Below are 12,492 nucleotides of genomic sequence, written 5' to 3'. Positions count from 1 at the left end.
ATCTAACCCTGTAGGTATGCCGATCGTTTGTTATTTTAGTGTAGTTTAGAGAACTACTTTTTCTCGAATTATATCCAGCATCGTTCGATGTTTTTTGCCTGCGAATGCTAGAAACGTGCGTATTATATTTCTTTAATTGTTCTGAGCATTTCTAAGAACAGTGACGGAAGTACGACAGGTAAATATTCAGTGTGCTTAAATAAAGCTTTACATTTGATGTTTTCCAGTTTCTTCTAGCAGTTGGCTCGCAGTAAACGAAAATGCTTCACGCTGAATCAAAACCTCCAAGTTATTTATGAGAAATGTTTCAGCCCCAACGATTAATTTTAGTTAAATATTCTTCGGATAATCAAACTCAATCAACCCAGTCTTCAATACGTGTTCTGACTTAATAACCAAACAGGCAACAAACAACTGGAAGATCCTACATATTGTAGCTTTCATATTTTCTTAATATATTGAGTTACGACGTATAGACATCTATATGTACTCTTCCGGATGTACGAACTGTTAAAAACCCCGCTCAAAACCCTGGTTGCTGTGTTTTGGCGCTCCACCGCTGGCTGTTTGATGGCGCTGGGGTCGTGAGGCGAGTTCGCCAGCCAGTAGCGGCAATATAGCAGCACCCGCTATCGCGAATAGGAAACGGACATCTTTGCTTCAATGGTGATGCTGCTACTGCTATCGATTCTGCTGCTCGCTGCGCCCTGTGTGAGTGAATGAGTGAGTGAGCGAGCGAGTGGTGCGCAAGCGAACGAACGAGCGCTGTCCGTAGTTGAATTGGGTTGTATTGCAGCAGGGGGCTGTCTGGGTACAGCAGGCCAATGCGGAGACCAGAAAATCGTTAGAGAGCGCGCTCTGACACTTCAGCGTTTACACTCCGACCGAAATCAGCCTTCTGGAGCCACTACGCACCACACGTGAGTTGCAAACTGGTGTGTAGCTGCGAACTAGGTTAACTATAAGGCTTGTGACAGTCTTGCGGACGCAGTCCAGTTGAGTGGCTGTCTGGATCGATCGTAATTCTGAGTTATATGTGTATGATATATGCACAAATATTTGCTCATTCGCCGACGTATTTGCCTTTCGATTTCGCTGCGCTGTCTATAGCAACGACGGGACAGGATCTGTTTGTTCTCTAGTAGATGGCTCAGAGTCAGGTGGTTCAGGAGACTGACATTGTGCGCGGAAAAGGCTTTTATCGTTAATTCCAACCATGTTTTGCTGCCTATTGTGATAAGCAACGAATTCGTGTTTACTATTAAATATATATGAGTTGTAAAAGACCAAGCATGTGCCAAGGCCTTCGTTGGCCTTACTGACATCGTTGGCGGTAATACTAACCCATGATTTGAACGGATACATATCTGTCAGAGTGAGCCTGACGCCTGTGTCTTGCTCCCAGGATTCTACCTGAGCAAATGTTGATGAAAATGTGCGAGGCCATTTCGTCAACAGTAACTGATGTCCGTGCTGTTTTTTGGGCGATGCCAGTGCATTATAGACGACGTGCTGTTCAGGGTTTGACGTGACGTATATTTCTGTAGGGTTTATATATTTTTAGTGAAACTACTGTTATTCCGGTAGCTAGCAGTTGTTACTGTTACGAAAGGGGGCGGTGTCAGAAATTAGAAGCACGTTGGAGCACTGGGCTTTATGAAAGGCCCAGAGAAGACACTCAAAAAAAAAAAAAAAAAGGTGCACGCAAAACTAAATATGTTCGCCCATAATTCGGGTGCAGATGCTTGAGACAGCTAGCGCGATTACCTTTTAGCAGCGTATTTCATTAGAAGATAGCCAATTAAATTACGCTAACGTTTTTTTTGTGGTCAGTGAAACTGCAGTATGTCTAAGGCACCGTTGTTGTGGACTATTGTTACTTGTTAAGACTACGCAACCAGATGGCAAGCGTTTGTATGCCCCGCATTGCACATTTGCATAAATGCGATGCCTCCGTTCGCTGCGTATGTCAGCGCTGAGTTCCTTCGTTCGATACAATTTACGTTTACTACTTTAAGGTTTTCGTATAGATGTAGTACATTTCAATCGTCTTGGCTATCCGTTACCCATGGAAACGTCAGCAGTGTGAAGGCATTAGCAAAAAATGGTGAAATTCGTGTCAATCAGTCTGGAACCAGATGGCTTCGTTTGACTTCGATTCAGTTTGGCTTGCGTCGCCTCGTTCGATGTTTGCTATCGCCATCGTTTGGGTTTGCTTCTTTAGTGTCGCTAGTCACCAGACAGACGGGTAGATCTTCCTTTCGATGATTTAACGTCTTTCTTCTCGTCACCATCGGATCTGTTGTTATTGTTGTTTTCGTGAGTCCTTCCTTCTTCGCTAATATAGCGGTTGCGCTGTTGGACGGGTCATTGGCTTGATCCTTCCCTCTTTTTCGATCAGACGGCAAGCTAAATAATCTAAATAATGTAGACGAAGCAACAGCCAGCGTTTTCTTTTTTTTTTTTCTTTTTATTATATAGTTACATATTATAAAAATGTATCGACATTGACTGTGTATATAGGGAGACAAGAACTATACGTTTTCAAATCTAATCAAATAAACGAACTTAACTGAAGTAAATACTGTACTGGATTATTTTACTGCTGGCCGTAACTGCACCACAACAGGTACAGTATTTGTAATACCTCTATTAACTAGGATTTACTTGTTAGGCTACATGTAGTATATGTAAAAGAAGTTTTTTGTTGCACCTAAAACCCTTGCTACCTAATTAAATAGTTGTTTTCAAAAAAGCTTGAATTAACATATCTGCTTATAACGCTTTTGCAACAGTTGTACCTAATTCACTCGGGTATACATTTCAGCACTTTTAGTTAGGTAGCTAAACGAGTTTTTACAAAATATAAGAGAACGGTGATTCAATCTGCACCTTTTTCATTTCCGCAGTTCCGCTTGTGTCATTTAGTGAGACCTGCAAGAATATTTTTCGTTTGTGTCAGACGCTCATCAACAAAATAAAAATTTCTTTCAAATAACGACTTCGCAGTAATCAAGTATCAAAGAAACATCTTCATCAACGACTTCGCAAGCTGTCAATTAGAGTCAAAGTTATCCGTCGGTAAGTTGAAGTGGTTTGCGCTGTTTTAGCATTATTTTTTTCATTGTTTGGATTTTGGCTAACCAGCAAGATAGGAACTCAGTTCATGCAATGAAATCATTCATTTTCATAAATTGTCGAACAACATTGTTATCTACGACACAGCAGAAGTATGGTAGCTACCTAGTGTGCTCAAGTATCAATATATTCTAAAAAGAAGAAGAATTTTATCTTATTGTATTCTCCACCAACCCCATTGTTGCAAGGTGAAAATACTAAGTTAATAAAAGCGACTAGCTACTTTTTGCCATTCCGTCTTTTTCTATTTCAGCAAGTAATAACCACTCCGAATCAACGAATCTTACTAGCTATATACCTATACCTACAAGTATTAGGTGACGAGTACACTCAACGAACCTATTTAATCAAGAAAAATAACGCAACGTAGAAGCAAAGCAACACTGCCCGCTAACATCTTTGGTAGTCCCTCATTCTTCAAGCTTCCGAGTGGAGGTGTGCGGAAAAATCCACTTCCTGCAAATCCCGCAGGTCTTCAGCAACCTTGCAGATATACCTTAACGAATCTAGATTGCCATTTCATTACTACGCAAAATGTCGGTAGCCGCTCCGCTGTCGAAGTCGTCCTCGGTAAAGTGCGTTCAGAAGCTGAGCAAACCGCGGCCTCTGAAGCTGGGTTCTTCAAGCGAGTCTGAAAATGTACCTCCGTTAGTCTCGCCTGTAGCACTCACTTACGCCAACGTGGACAACATTAATGGTAGGCTTTTGTACTAACTGGTAACGGTTGCCTTGCTCTTGGCAATAGAAGTCCTTAATATCATTGTAGTATTATCGAGTAAGTAAAAAATGTTGTCAAAAGTAACATAAGACCACAAAAAAGATATGAGAAATAAATCAATAGTTATTACAACGGAACTGGACGTTGTGGCAATGTGTTGTGTGGCTCTTTACAGAGGACGATGTGTTGCGCGAGTTAGAAAGTCTGCATGTATCGATTTCGAACGGGAATTACGAGCCGGCAACCTCGGCGCAAGTAGCTCGTGTGTGCCACTTACTAAAACTGCGAGGTGCTCATATGGATTCTGATGGCCATCGCGATCAACTTGATGTCTATATGGTTACACTTCGATCGGCAGCCCGAGATGATCGTTTAGACGTTGCTGCGAGGACTCGCCTTTTAGAGGTGCTGGAGTTGCGCGGCTTAAAATGGAGGTTAACTGATGACGTTGCCGAGTTCTACAAGAAGCTCGAGGTGGGATCCTGATATTTACTATCTGCATTCGACTCTAGATTAGTTTATAATCGGGCTTCTAGTAGTAGGTTTCTGGGATATTAGTGAAGCTTCAATTGGCTCTCAGATTACAAACCGCATTTAACGTTTCCTGACCTATAGATCTAAAGCCTGGTCTATGATTTACTTTTGAAAGGATGTGGAACAAGTGGTTAAGACTCAAGTTATTAAAATGTTCTTTAATCACAACTTCACACATTGACCATTTGAAGTATCACGTGTAATTGGTTCCTAGCTTACGCTAGGATACACAGAGGTCGACAAGGGGGCAGGTAGGTAAATCTTTCATTCTGTGAAAGGTTAATTTAGGAGTCCACACTTCAAAATTATTTTTCATCCTCATCATTAATTACACAACCTGTTGTTGCGCAGACCAATCATAGAGATGTAAAGTTGGTTCTTCGAAATGCGTCAGAGGTGTCAGTTGTACATTAATCAAACCTGCAAGCAAATGAGATGCTTGTGGATGAACACATTCTGCGACACACGAAATGCGGATTATCCCGAACCATTTTTTGGAAAGCTGCAAGGATCAACTTACAAGATGCTTGAGGCGTAATTCCAGTTCCGCGAACGTCACTTCCTCAATTCAATTGAACAGTCAGTATTTTGGTCGTCCCAGTGATGGCGGTCAAGATGTTTGGCGCTATGACCAGGAATTATTCTTGCAGCCGGACTCATGCGCGGTGACGCAAGTTGGAAGTGCAGGTGGAGGCAGTCAGGTTGTTCTGCCGGGGCCCCCGCTGACCCTTCAGCAGGTGCAACAGCAGATACAACAGGTGCAGCAGGTGCCCGCCAACGGACACGGTCACGGTCCGGCTATGATCATTCCTCAATACATACCGTTCACGCAATTCCCAATGCCAGCCGGTAGCCACGTACAGCCTAATGTCTTGGCCAACGTTAATGTCAATGTGCCGCTAGGCCAGGTACGTACACACAAACAACTCATGGTATAAACTCAAAACAAAAACTAAATGAAAGATCTTGTTGAAGCTGCCTCTCTTTTTTCATTTATAATATAGGCAACTATTGTGTAATTTGTTCTTTATTGGCTACATACAATACAGAAAAAGATACGACTATAGCAATTGTTCATAGAATGACTACGTACTATACCAACGGGGTGGGTTTTCAAGTTGCATACTATTATTGCTTCAAAAATGACTGGATTCTTCATGCTGAGGGTCGTAGATAATTAGGCTGTATGTATATATGGCCTTGCTGCTTTGTTCTTATATAGAGTTAGATACACTGACCCTTACCAATTTTTCAATGACTTAAAAGTTTTCATATATAATTATCGATTTAATATGTAATTATTGTTGTAACTAAATCCGTTTTGTCAGTTATTTTAGAAAATGACACCATAAGCTTCCGAAATGAAAAAAAATTAGGTCAAGCACAAACATTTTTTGGTTTGTTTAGGGCCGGTTTTTATAGAAGGATGTTTTGCTTCACAGGAGTCGAACTTGTGATTATTATTGTGATATAATAATGATTATTGTGGTTCTGCTGTATGTAGGTGCAACAGCAGGTGCAGGCGGCTGCCGCCGTTCAGGCCGTTCAGGCCGCGGCGGCAGCACAAGCAGCCGCTCAGGCCCAGGCTCAAGCGCAGGCGGCACAAGCGGCACAGGCGCAAGCGGCGCAGGCACAGGCCCAGGCTCAAGCTCAAGCTCAGGCGCAGCAAGCTGCGCAGGCCGCGCAGGCCGCGCAAGCTCAAGCTGCGGCTGCCGCAGCAGCTCCGTTTATGCCTGGCGAAGTTCTCAGGTCTTCGGGCAAGTTTGGCAAACCGGCCAAAGTTCCGGGCCGCAACTTCCTCAAGGACGAGGTCATTATACGAAATGCTGACTCCGGAAAAGGTGTGAGCTCAATAAGAGCAGTGATAAATAAACTCACTATTTTTCGGCTCTGGTCTGATTTATCCAAAAATACATACTTAAAATTGTTTTCGCTAGAATATGTTTGCCTTGTTGTCTCTAAAATATTATGTAAGCACTGTTAATATTACATACTCCTTTGATACGTATAACATTTACTTAAGAACTTGCTCATATTGTTTGACCATGTTGTGCTTTGGTGAACCAAAGTTATGGGAATCAAGGGTCGCCGTGTGCATATGATAGAGGAGCTCAGCGATACAGTCATCTCGTTCCAAAGAGGTACGTCAAAACAATGATTTCCGGAGCAAATTCATTCAGTCAATCCTATACTCGTTATACAAATTAAAAAAATGTTCTATATAAAACTATAACGATTACGCGTATCAATTTACAGTAAGTCCAGGGGCCCGGGACCGGCTGGTTCAAATCACTGGACCCACCGAAGAAAGCATTCAGTAAGTATCTCCTAATAATTTACACTCACACTCTATTCCGGTGGACTAAATATTGTACCAAAACATTTTAGGAATGATTGCTTTGCTACTCTCAAAAACTGTACCTTTTTTTCCTATGGATAAGATCTTTGTTTCGCCACTTTTTCTACTACTATACCTCTATGTATTCATCCTCTTTATATCTTCTATATGCAGTCAAGCGAGACAACTAATTGAGGAAACGATCAGGCGCAATGCATCACCGGTGCGCGAGCCTTCGTCTCAAGAGGAGGAATCGAGTGGGGCTGGCAGTTACGACGGTGGGCCGCAATCGCCTCCGGCTGGAGCTTCTTCGCCTTCGGCGGGGGCCTCAAGTCCTCACGAAGGACCATTGTCGCTTGGTTCTGGCGGATCGACAGCTGGAGGCAGACTGCCGCCACCTCTGCAGCACTCACTCAGTACAGGAGACGCCACAGCTGACCGCGATTACACCTACATGGTGCAGGGCATTAAGATCAGTGCACCTAAACAACAACTTGCTCTCGTGCGTAAACACCTTTTCTGCTCAATGTATCGCGGTAAATCAAGTGCTACTTACATGACAAATGTTCCTCTCACAGTGTTTATTTTTTTGCAGGCAGCAAAGGCTGTGCTTGAGCAGCACTTTTCGGCAGCAGCCCTAATGCTGACCGAGCCAAATTTCATTCGAGTTAGTCAACAAGGTGGAGGGGGTCAATTGCCCCTTGTGGCAGGCTTGGCTACGGTGGGATCTCGGGGAGCCGGAAACTATTTCGATGGCAGTGGCAAGGGCAAAGCGGGTGACGGCTGGAGCAGTTCGAGCTCCAGTGACGAGGACACTTATCGATGCGACAATGTGACACCAACTGTCAGTACCAACTCTGATGGAGATCGCCAAGGTGGCCATCATAAACCGGCGAGAAATCGGGCCAGGTCGTTGGTATCATCGGAGTGCATTGGTGAAGTCGAGCCGAAATGTGAGGCCGAGGTCGAAACGACCGAAAGCAAAGAGGAAAATATTATCCCCACTCGTGGAAGTGGGAAAGCCGCTAATCTTACCAGGGACCAGTTGCTCGACCTTGCCGGATCGGAGCTCACAAAAAAGGCACCCGAGGATCTCGACAATCTTGACCCAGACTTTGCCGTCGTAATAATGCGACAGGTGGGTAACTGTTTGCTACTTGCATTTTTAAATGGACCTTTGACAGGATAACGAATGTTCATTTTTTTTTAATTGGCAGTGAGTACTAATGGAACTGGATAAAAATTTAACACATAAAATCTAGCACATTTTCTATATCGTTGGTTGTTACAGATTAGATTTGTCGTTTTATTGCTTCTTGTTTCTGTTATTTGCCTCTCAAGGATTTAACAACATTTGATGTCGAGGCGTTCCGCAAGTGGAGTCCGTCTGGCTCCGGGCCGTCATCCGCCTCTTCGAATTCTGGTGGCCATTCTGCTCACCACAATCAGGCACAAGCCTCTCCGCCAGGAAGATCCCCACCTTCGTCAAATGATTCCGAAGAAAACACCTCATAAAAGATCAGTTTCCCATCAATAAATACACAAAAGTAATATATCGACAAATACTATACTACATAAGTATTGACAAGACAAAACGAACAACAGCTGAAATACGCAAACGTTACAATAACAAATACACTATGAAGCTGCCATGAAATGATCAACGAGTCAACGGAGGCAGGTGAAACTTCAAAGCGGGCTTCTTGTGTCTTTATCTCCACCCAGCAGTTTGAAGTACAGACACCTTGATGGCTAAGGTCCTTGGCTGAAGACACCCCATTTATCGTGCCCCCTATCGTTGCGATTCCGCGAATGCTTGCATGCACACAGCACAAAATATTTTACGTAGTGTTCGTTTTTCCTTTACAAGAGCAAACGCAATTCAGCGATGTGCCAGGCGGTGCTCTGCTAGGCTGACGCTTCAGTGTATTGTTCAACGATTTGTTATTACGAGTTTGTATTTTTTGTGCCGGAGTCAACGTAATAGATGCCCTAGATATTGTTAATGATGCATTTGATTTTGATAACTTTGTTATTCGCTTTGTTTACCTATACACAGAACATCTCCTAATGTGGTCCTTTACACCCCTTCCAACGTTTCTCCCGCACGACAGCCCACCATGACTTTATGGACGTTGTTTCCCTGCTTTATTTATCGACGATGTGCAGTAGGCGTCGAAACGGGGGCAGTTGAAGCAGCACGTGGGCGACCCATTAAATGTAGGTGCCATTTATTATAGATGCATTGCCATCGTTTTTATGGATGGTGGCTTCAGCTGAAGTGGCAACGACAGCAGTACTAGTAATAGTTGCAGTAGTTGTAGTAGTAGTAAGAGAGACGTACTAAAGCTAGATGCTATCTTATTGTAGCAGCTGTGCATTAGTGTGATCATATCTAGTGAGCGCCGGAAAGATCCAACAGTCAATTTGTAAGATCGAAAAGGGCTGTGCTTCTGATCGGACAAGGTGATATTCTTTCCTTTTGTTGTTGTGCAGAGCATGCCCACATGTGGGTGTACATCGGTCGGCATCTATCACCGAATAGACAAAAGTAGAGTCGAAAACGACCTGTGCAAGACGCGTTTTTTTGCACCCTACTACGAATTCTATCCTTACATTACACTTAATATCCTAGTAGTCGGACGTATAGCAACCGTTATTGTGTGTATGTAACAGTGTGTGTATACAAAAAATCCAGTGCAATTTGGCAAGAAACAAAGAAGATTAGGAATACAAAATATAAATATTTCATAGTGGACACTATAATGTCGATGAACAAATGCGACTCTGTTTTCACATTTCATCAACAACCGCAAAAAACACAAAAATCAATTATTTGGATAAATGTCTAGTTAATATATTGTTATAAAAAGAATTAACAAACAACATACGCTTAGCACCCATCAGCAGAAAAAAAGCATGTTATGTTTAAATAAACAACAAAAAAATATGCCATACATATGCGAAAAATGACACATTGACTGCGGACAAACACACAAGTAACACATTACACAAAATGACTAAGGTTTTACAGATGTTCTACATATATATATATATATATATATATATATATATGTATTTACTTTATTTGGACAGGAATGGTGTGACGACCCATCTGCGACTGTCGTAGTGATATCTAGAACACACACACACACAGGCGTCGGATATACAAACAGTAGAGTAATATGTATCTGATCCGCCTGCGCGACCACTCTTTTTATACTACGAATATATATATATATAAACATACAAGGTGTATGTGAAAATGAAGGTGAAAAAGATTAAGATATATATATATATATATACATATATATATATACATGCGCAATAAATCCCGACGAAAACTATTTGCTGATCATATATGAATACGCGTCAGCGTGTTATACTTCAAGGTGGCGAAGAAAGGCGGGGGCCCAGGTACGAACTCGTGCGTTTGTTCGCGGTGTCTCGAACGAACCTAGCTAATAAACGATACGTGATGAGTTCTAAGGATACATAAATTAATATACTGATTGAATTTACTTAATCAACGCCATCTCATGCAGCACAGCCCAGTGCGGTGTCACATATTTGTATGCAATAAAGTAACACGAATAGATGGCTGCCATAACGATTGCTGCACGAATCAATGTGTAGCATATCGCAAAAGCATGGCGGCACATCATGCATCGCTTGGTATTCGAAACGCGACTGGGTAATCAATCATGAATCTAGCACTGTTCTTTGTCACCTTTCTAGTTGCTTGTGCCGTAGTCAATAGATTGTCACTCAGAACCATATATACCGCAGGGCTTAGGGCGGAGATGTGGAACAGTCGGTCAGTTGCTTGTCCAAGGATGTCCTCGTTACTTTAAGAGTCAGACTATTTCTTCTGTATTCAAATTATCTCTATTGTATTAAAAAAATACGGCACTTTCAAATGAGCTAAATAATATCGGTGGATTGTTCACCTGCGACGCTCTTAACGAAGGACGATTGGGAGTTGACCTTAGGCAGTACAGGCAGAAATCAAAGCCTTCGTAACGCGCTCGTGAATGTGCCTAATAGGGCAACTCCCCATAAAAACATGCACCATTTTTCGTGTTTTGTTCTAAAAATAATTAAAACTCGTACTATTATCTCAAATGGCACCCAAAGGCAGCAAGTCAACCTTTCCTCTATTTCCATTTATTTGCCCCGAAACATTGCCGCGGTGAACTTGACCTGTATTACAAAGTCAATGATGATAACAATAAAAATATTGAAGTGGCCTCGGATTAGTATACGAAAACAACTTGTTCAACACATGCAAGGGTGCACATATCATGTTCACTCTTCAGTGGCATGTCCTGTACTAATGGGAAGGTCAAAAGTCGATTAAAAAACTCACTTTACCGACTCGAAGATCCAATCTCCCTAAACTTTCTCTTTGATTGATTGTTAGAAGCAGTATATGCTACAGATAGTTGTTATCATCACATTCAACCTCTGCTGACTTTAGAACTCTTTACTCTATATTGCTGCTCTATATTCATAACAACGATGTAGTCGAACATCGATAAATCGAGGGATCTTACATAAAAGAATAGCAGCCATAATGTGCTATTGGTCTTGAGTTACTCCCTGAAAATATTGTATCGAAAAGATAACGAAACTAACAAACCAAAATTTCAACCATATAGGGTAACTTATTATCAGAAGGCCCGTTATGGAGATAAACCTTCACTGCTCTTTTTTGGAAAATTTCTGATCAAAAAGCCTTGAAGCTGTCATCTTTTTTTTGCAAGTTCAGTGGTACCAATGATGATCCCTTGCTTGAATGAGGCGTTTCATTTTTATCTTGTAGCGTTATATTGCCCAGTAGCATATGGCTGTTATTGTTTTAGATTTACAAAACCAGATTAATCCAAAATGGAAGGTACCATACGCGGACAAAGCGAATGGGTAGCTTAACTGCTCGAAACGAAAAATGCAACGATAATGTGGCGGCAATAAGTGTAATATTGTTTCAAGATTACATCTGAGATGATGGGACTACCGATATATATGTGGTGCTCCTTAACTACTAACACTAATGGATGCAAAACTGTTGTGCGCTAGTGTTTTTGACAACACGTAAATAGTATGAGGGACACCGATAACAGCTTGGGAAATACTCGGTCCTTTATCGTATTGTGCACGGAGCAACACGGAAGTTTAAAAGAAAAAGGCAAAGAAAAAATACGGGAGAATGACAATAGGCGAGCAGAAAGCAATGAACCTTTCAAGTATTGCAATAAAAAGAAATTAGGGAGTTTTTTTTAGATCAACACCTATCTGACTGTGTTTTATTTGCTTATTGACGTTATAACACTAAAAAACAAGATTAATGAAGGGCGGAAGACCAAAGCGAATCTAGTTAATTTGAACTTGAAAAGCCTCGTTCGCTTATTATTATTAAGTAAATTGTTAACAATGACCTATTTAAGCGTGGAATGTAGTACTTCTGCTTTTAAACAGACCACTCTCGCAGGTTCCGTGTCTACGTGTAAAATCCACCACGAGTTATGAAAAGGATCGTAAAAAATTAATTTTTTAAAGCCCTAATAAGATCGGTATCGTATTCACAATGCAATGTTTAATAAGAACGAGGCTGCCTATTACATTTTAGTTGAATATTTTGATCATTCATAGACTATTTTCATAGGCCTAAAAAACTACACCACAAAAATTTATGTGATGAGTACATCCATCGAATACAACACTTTACCTTTTTATGTGTAACGTACCAAGACAAACAATTGGC

At 41.6% G+C, this 12,492-nt stretch overlaps 1 protein-coding gene across 4 annotated transcripts; it reads left to right on the top strand.

The window, feature by feature from the left end:
* The first annotated feature begins 599 nt into the window (after positions 1 to 599).
* Positions 600 to 12,022, top strand: LOC111273578 (uncharacterized). 4 transcript variants are annotated; one of them, XM_022855285.2, is made up of 11 exons: positions 600 to 920; positions 3,010 to 3,081; positions 3,392 to 3,835; positions 4,032 to 4,330; positions 5,041 to 5,298; positions 5,895 to 6,231; positions 6,460 to 6,531; positions 6,647 to 6,707; positions 6,903 to 7,230; positions 7,324 to 7,866; positions 8,070 to 12,022. In XM_022855285.2, the coding sequence occupies exons 3-11, from the start codon at positions 3,673 to 3,675 to the stop codon at positions 8,241 to 8,243; spliced, it is 2,235 nt and encodes a 744-aa protein (XP_022711020.1). In that variant the 5' UTR covers positions 600 to 920; positions 3,010 to 3,081; positions 3,392 to 3,672; the 3' UTR covers positions 8,244 to 12,022. The 4 variants fall into 4 exon arrangements, with proteins under 4 accessions (XP_022711020.1, XP_022711022.1, XP_022711023.1 ...); XM_022855287.2 differs by having other exon boundaries at positions 2,910 to 3,081; XM_022855288.2 differs by having other exon boundaries at positions 600 to 935.
* Positions 12,023 to 12,492: the final 470 nt, after the last annotated feature.

The sequence above is a fragment of the Varroa jacobsoni genome, unplaced genomic scaffold (genome assembly GCF_002532875.2).
Source record: "Varroa jacobsoni isolate VJ856 unplaced genomic scaffold, vjacob_1.0 scaffold_200, whole genome shotgun sequence".
NCBI classification, from domain to species: domain Eukaryota; kingdom Metazoa; phylum Arthropoda; class Arachnida; order Mesostigmata; family Varroidae; genus Varroa; species Varroa jacobsoni.
The sequence above is the reverse complement of the archived record's forward strand: the minus strand, read 5'-3'. Positions and strand labels throughout refer to the sequence as shown.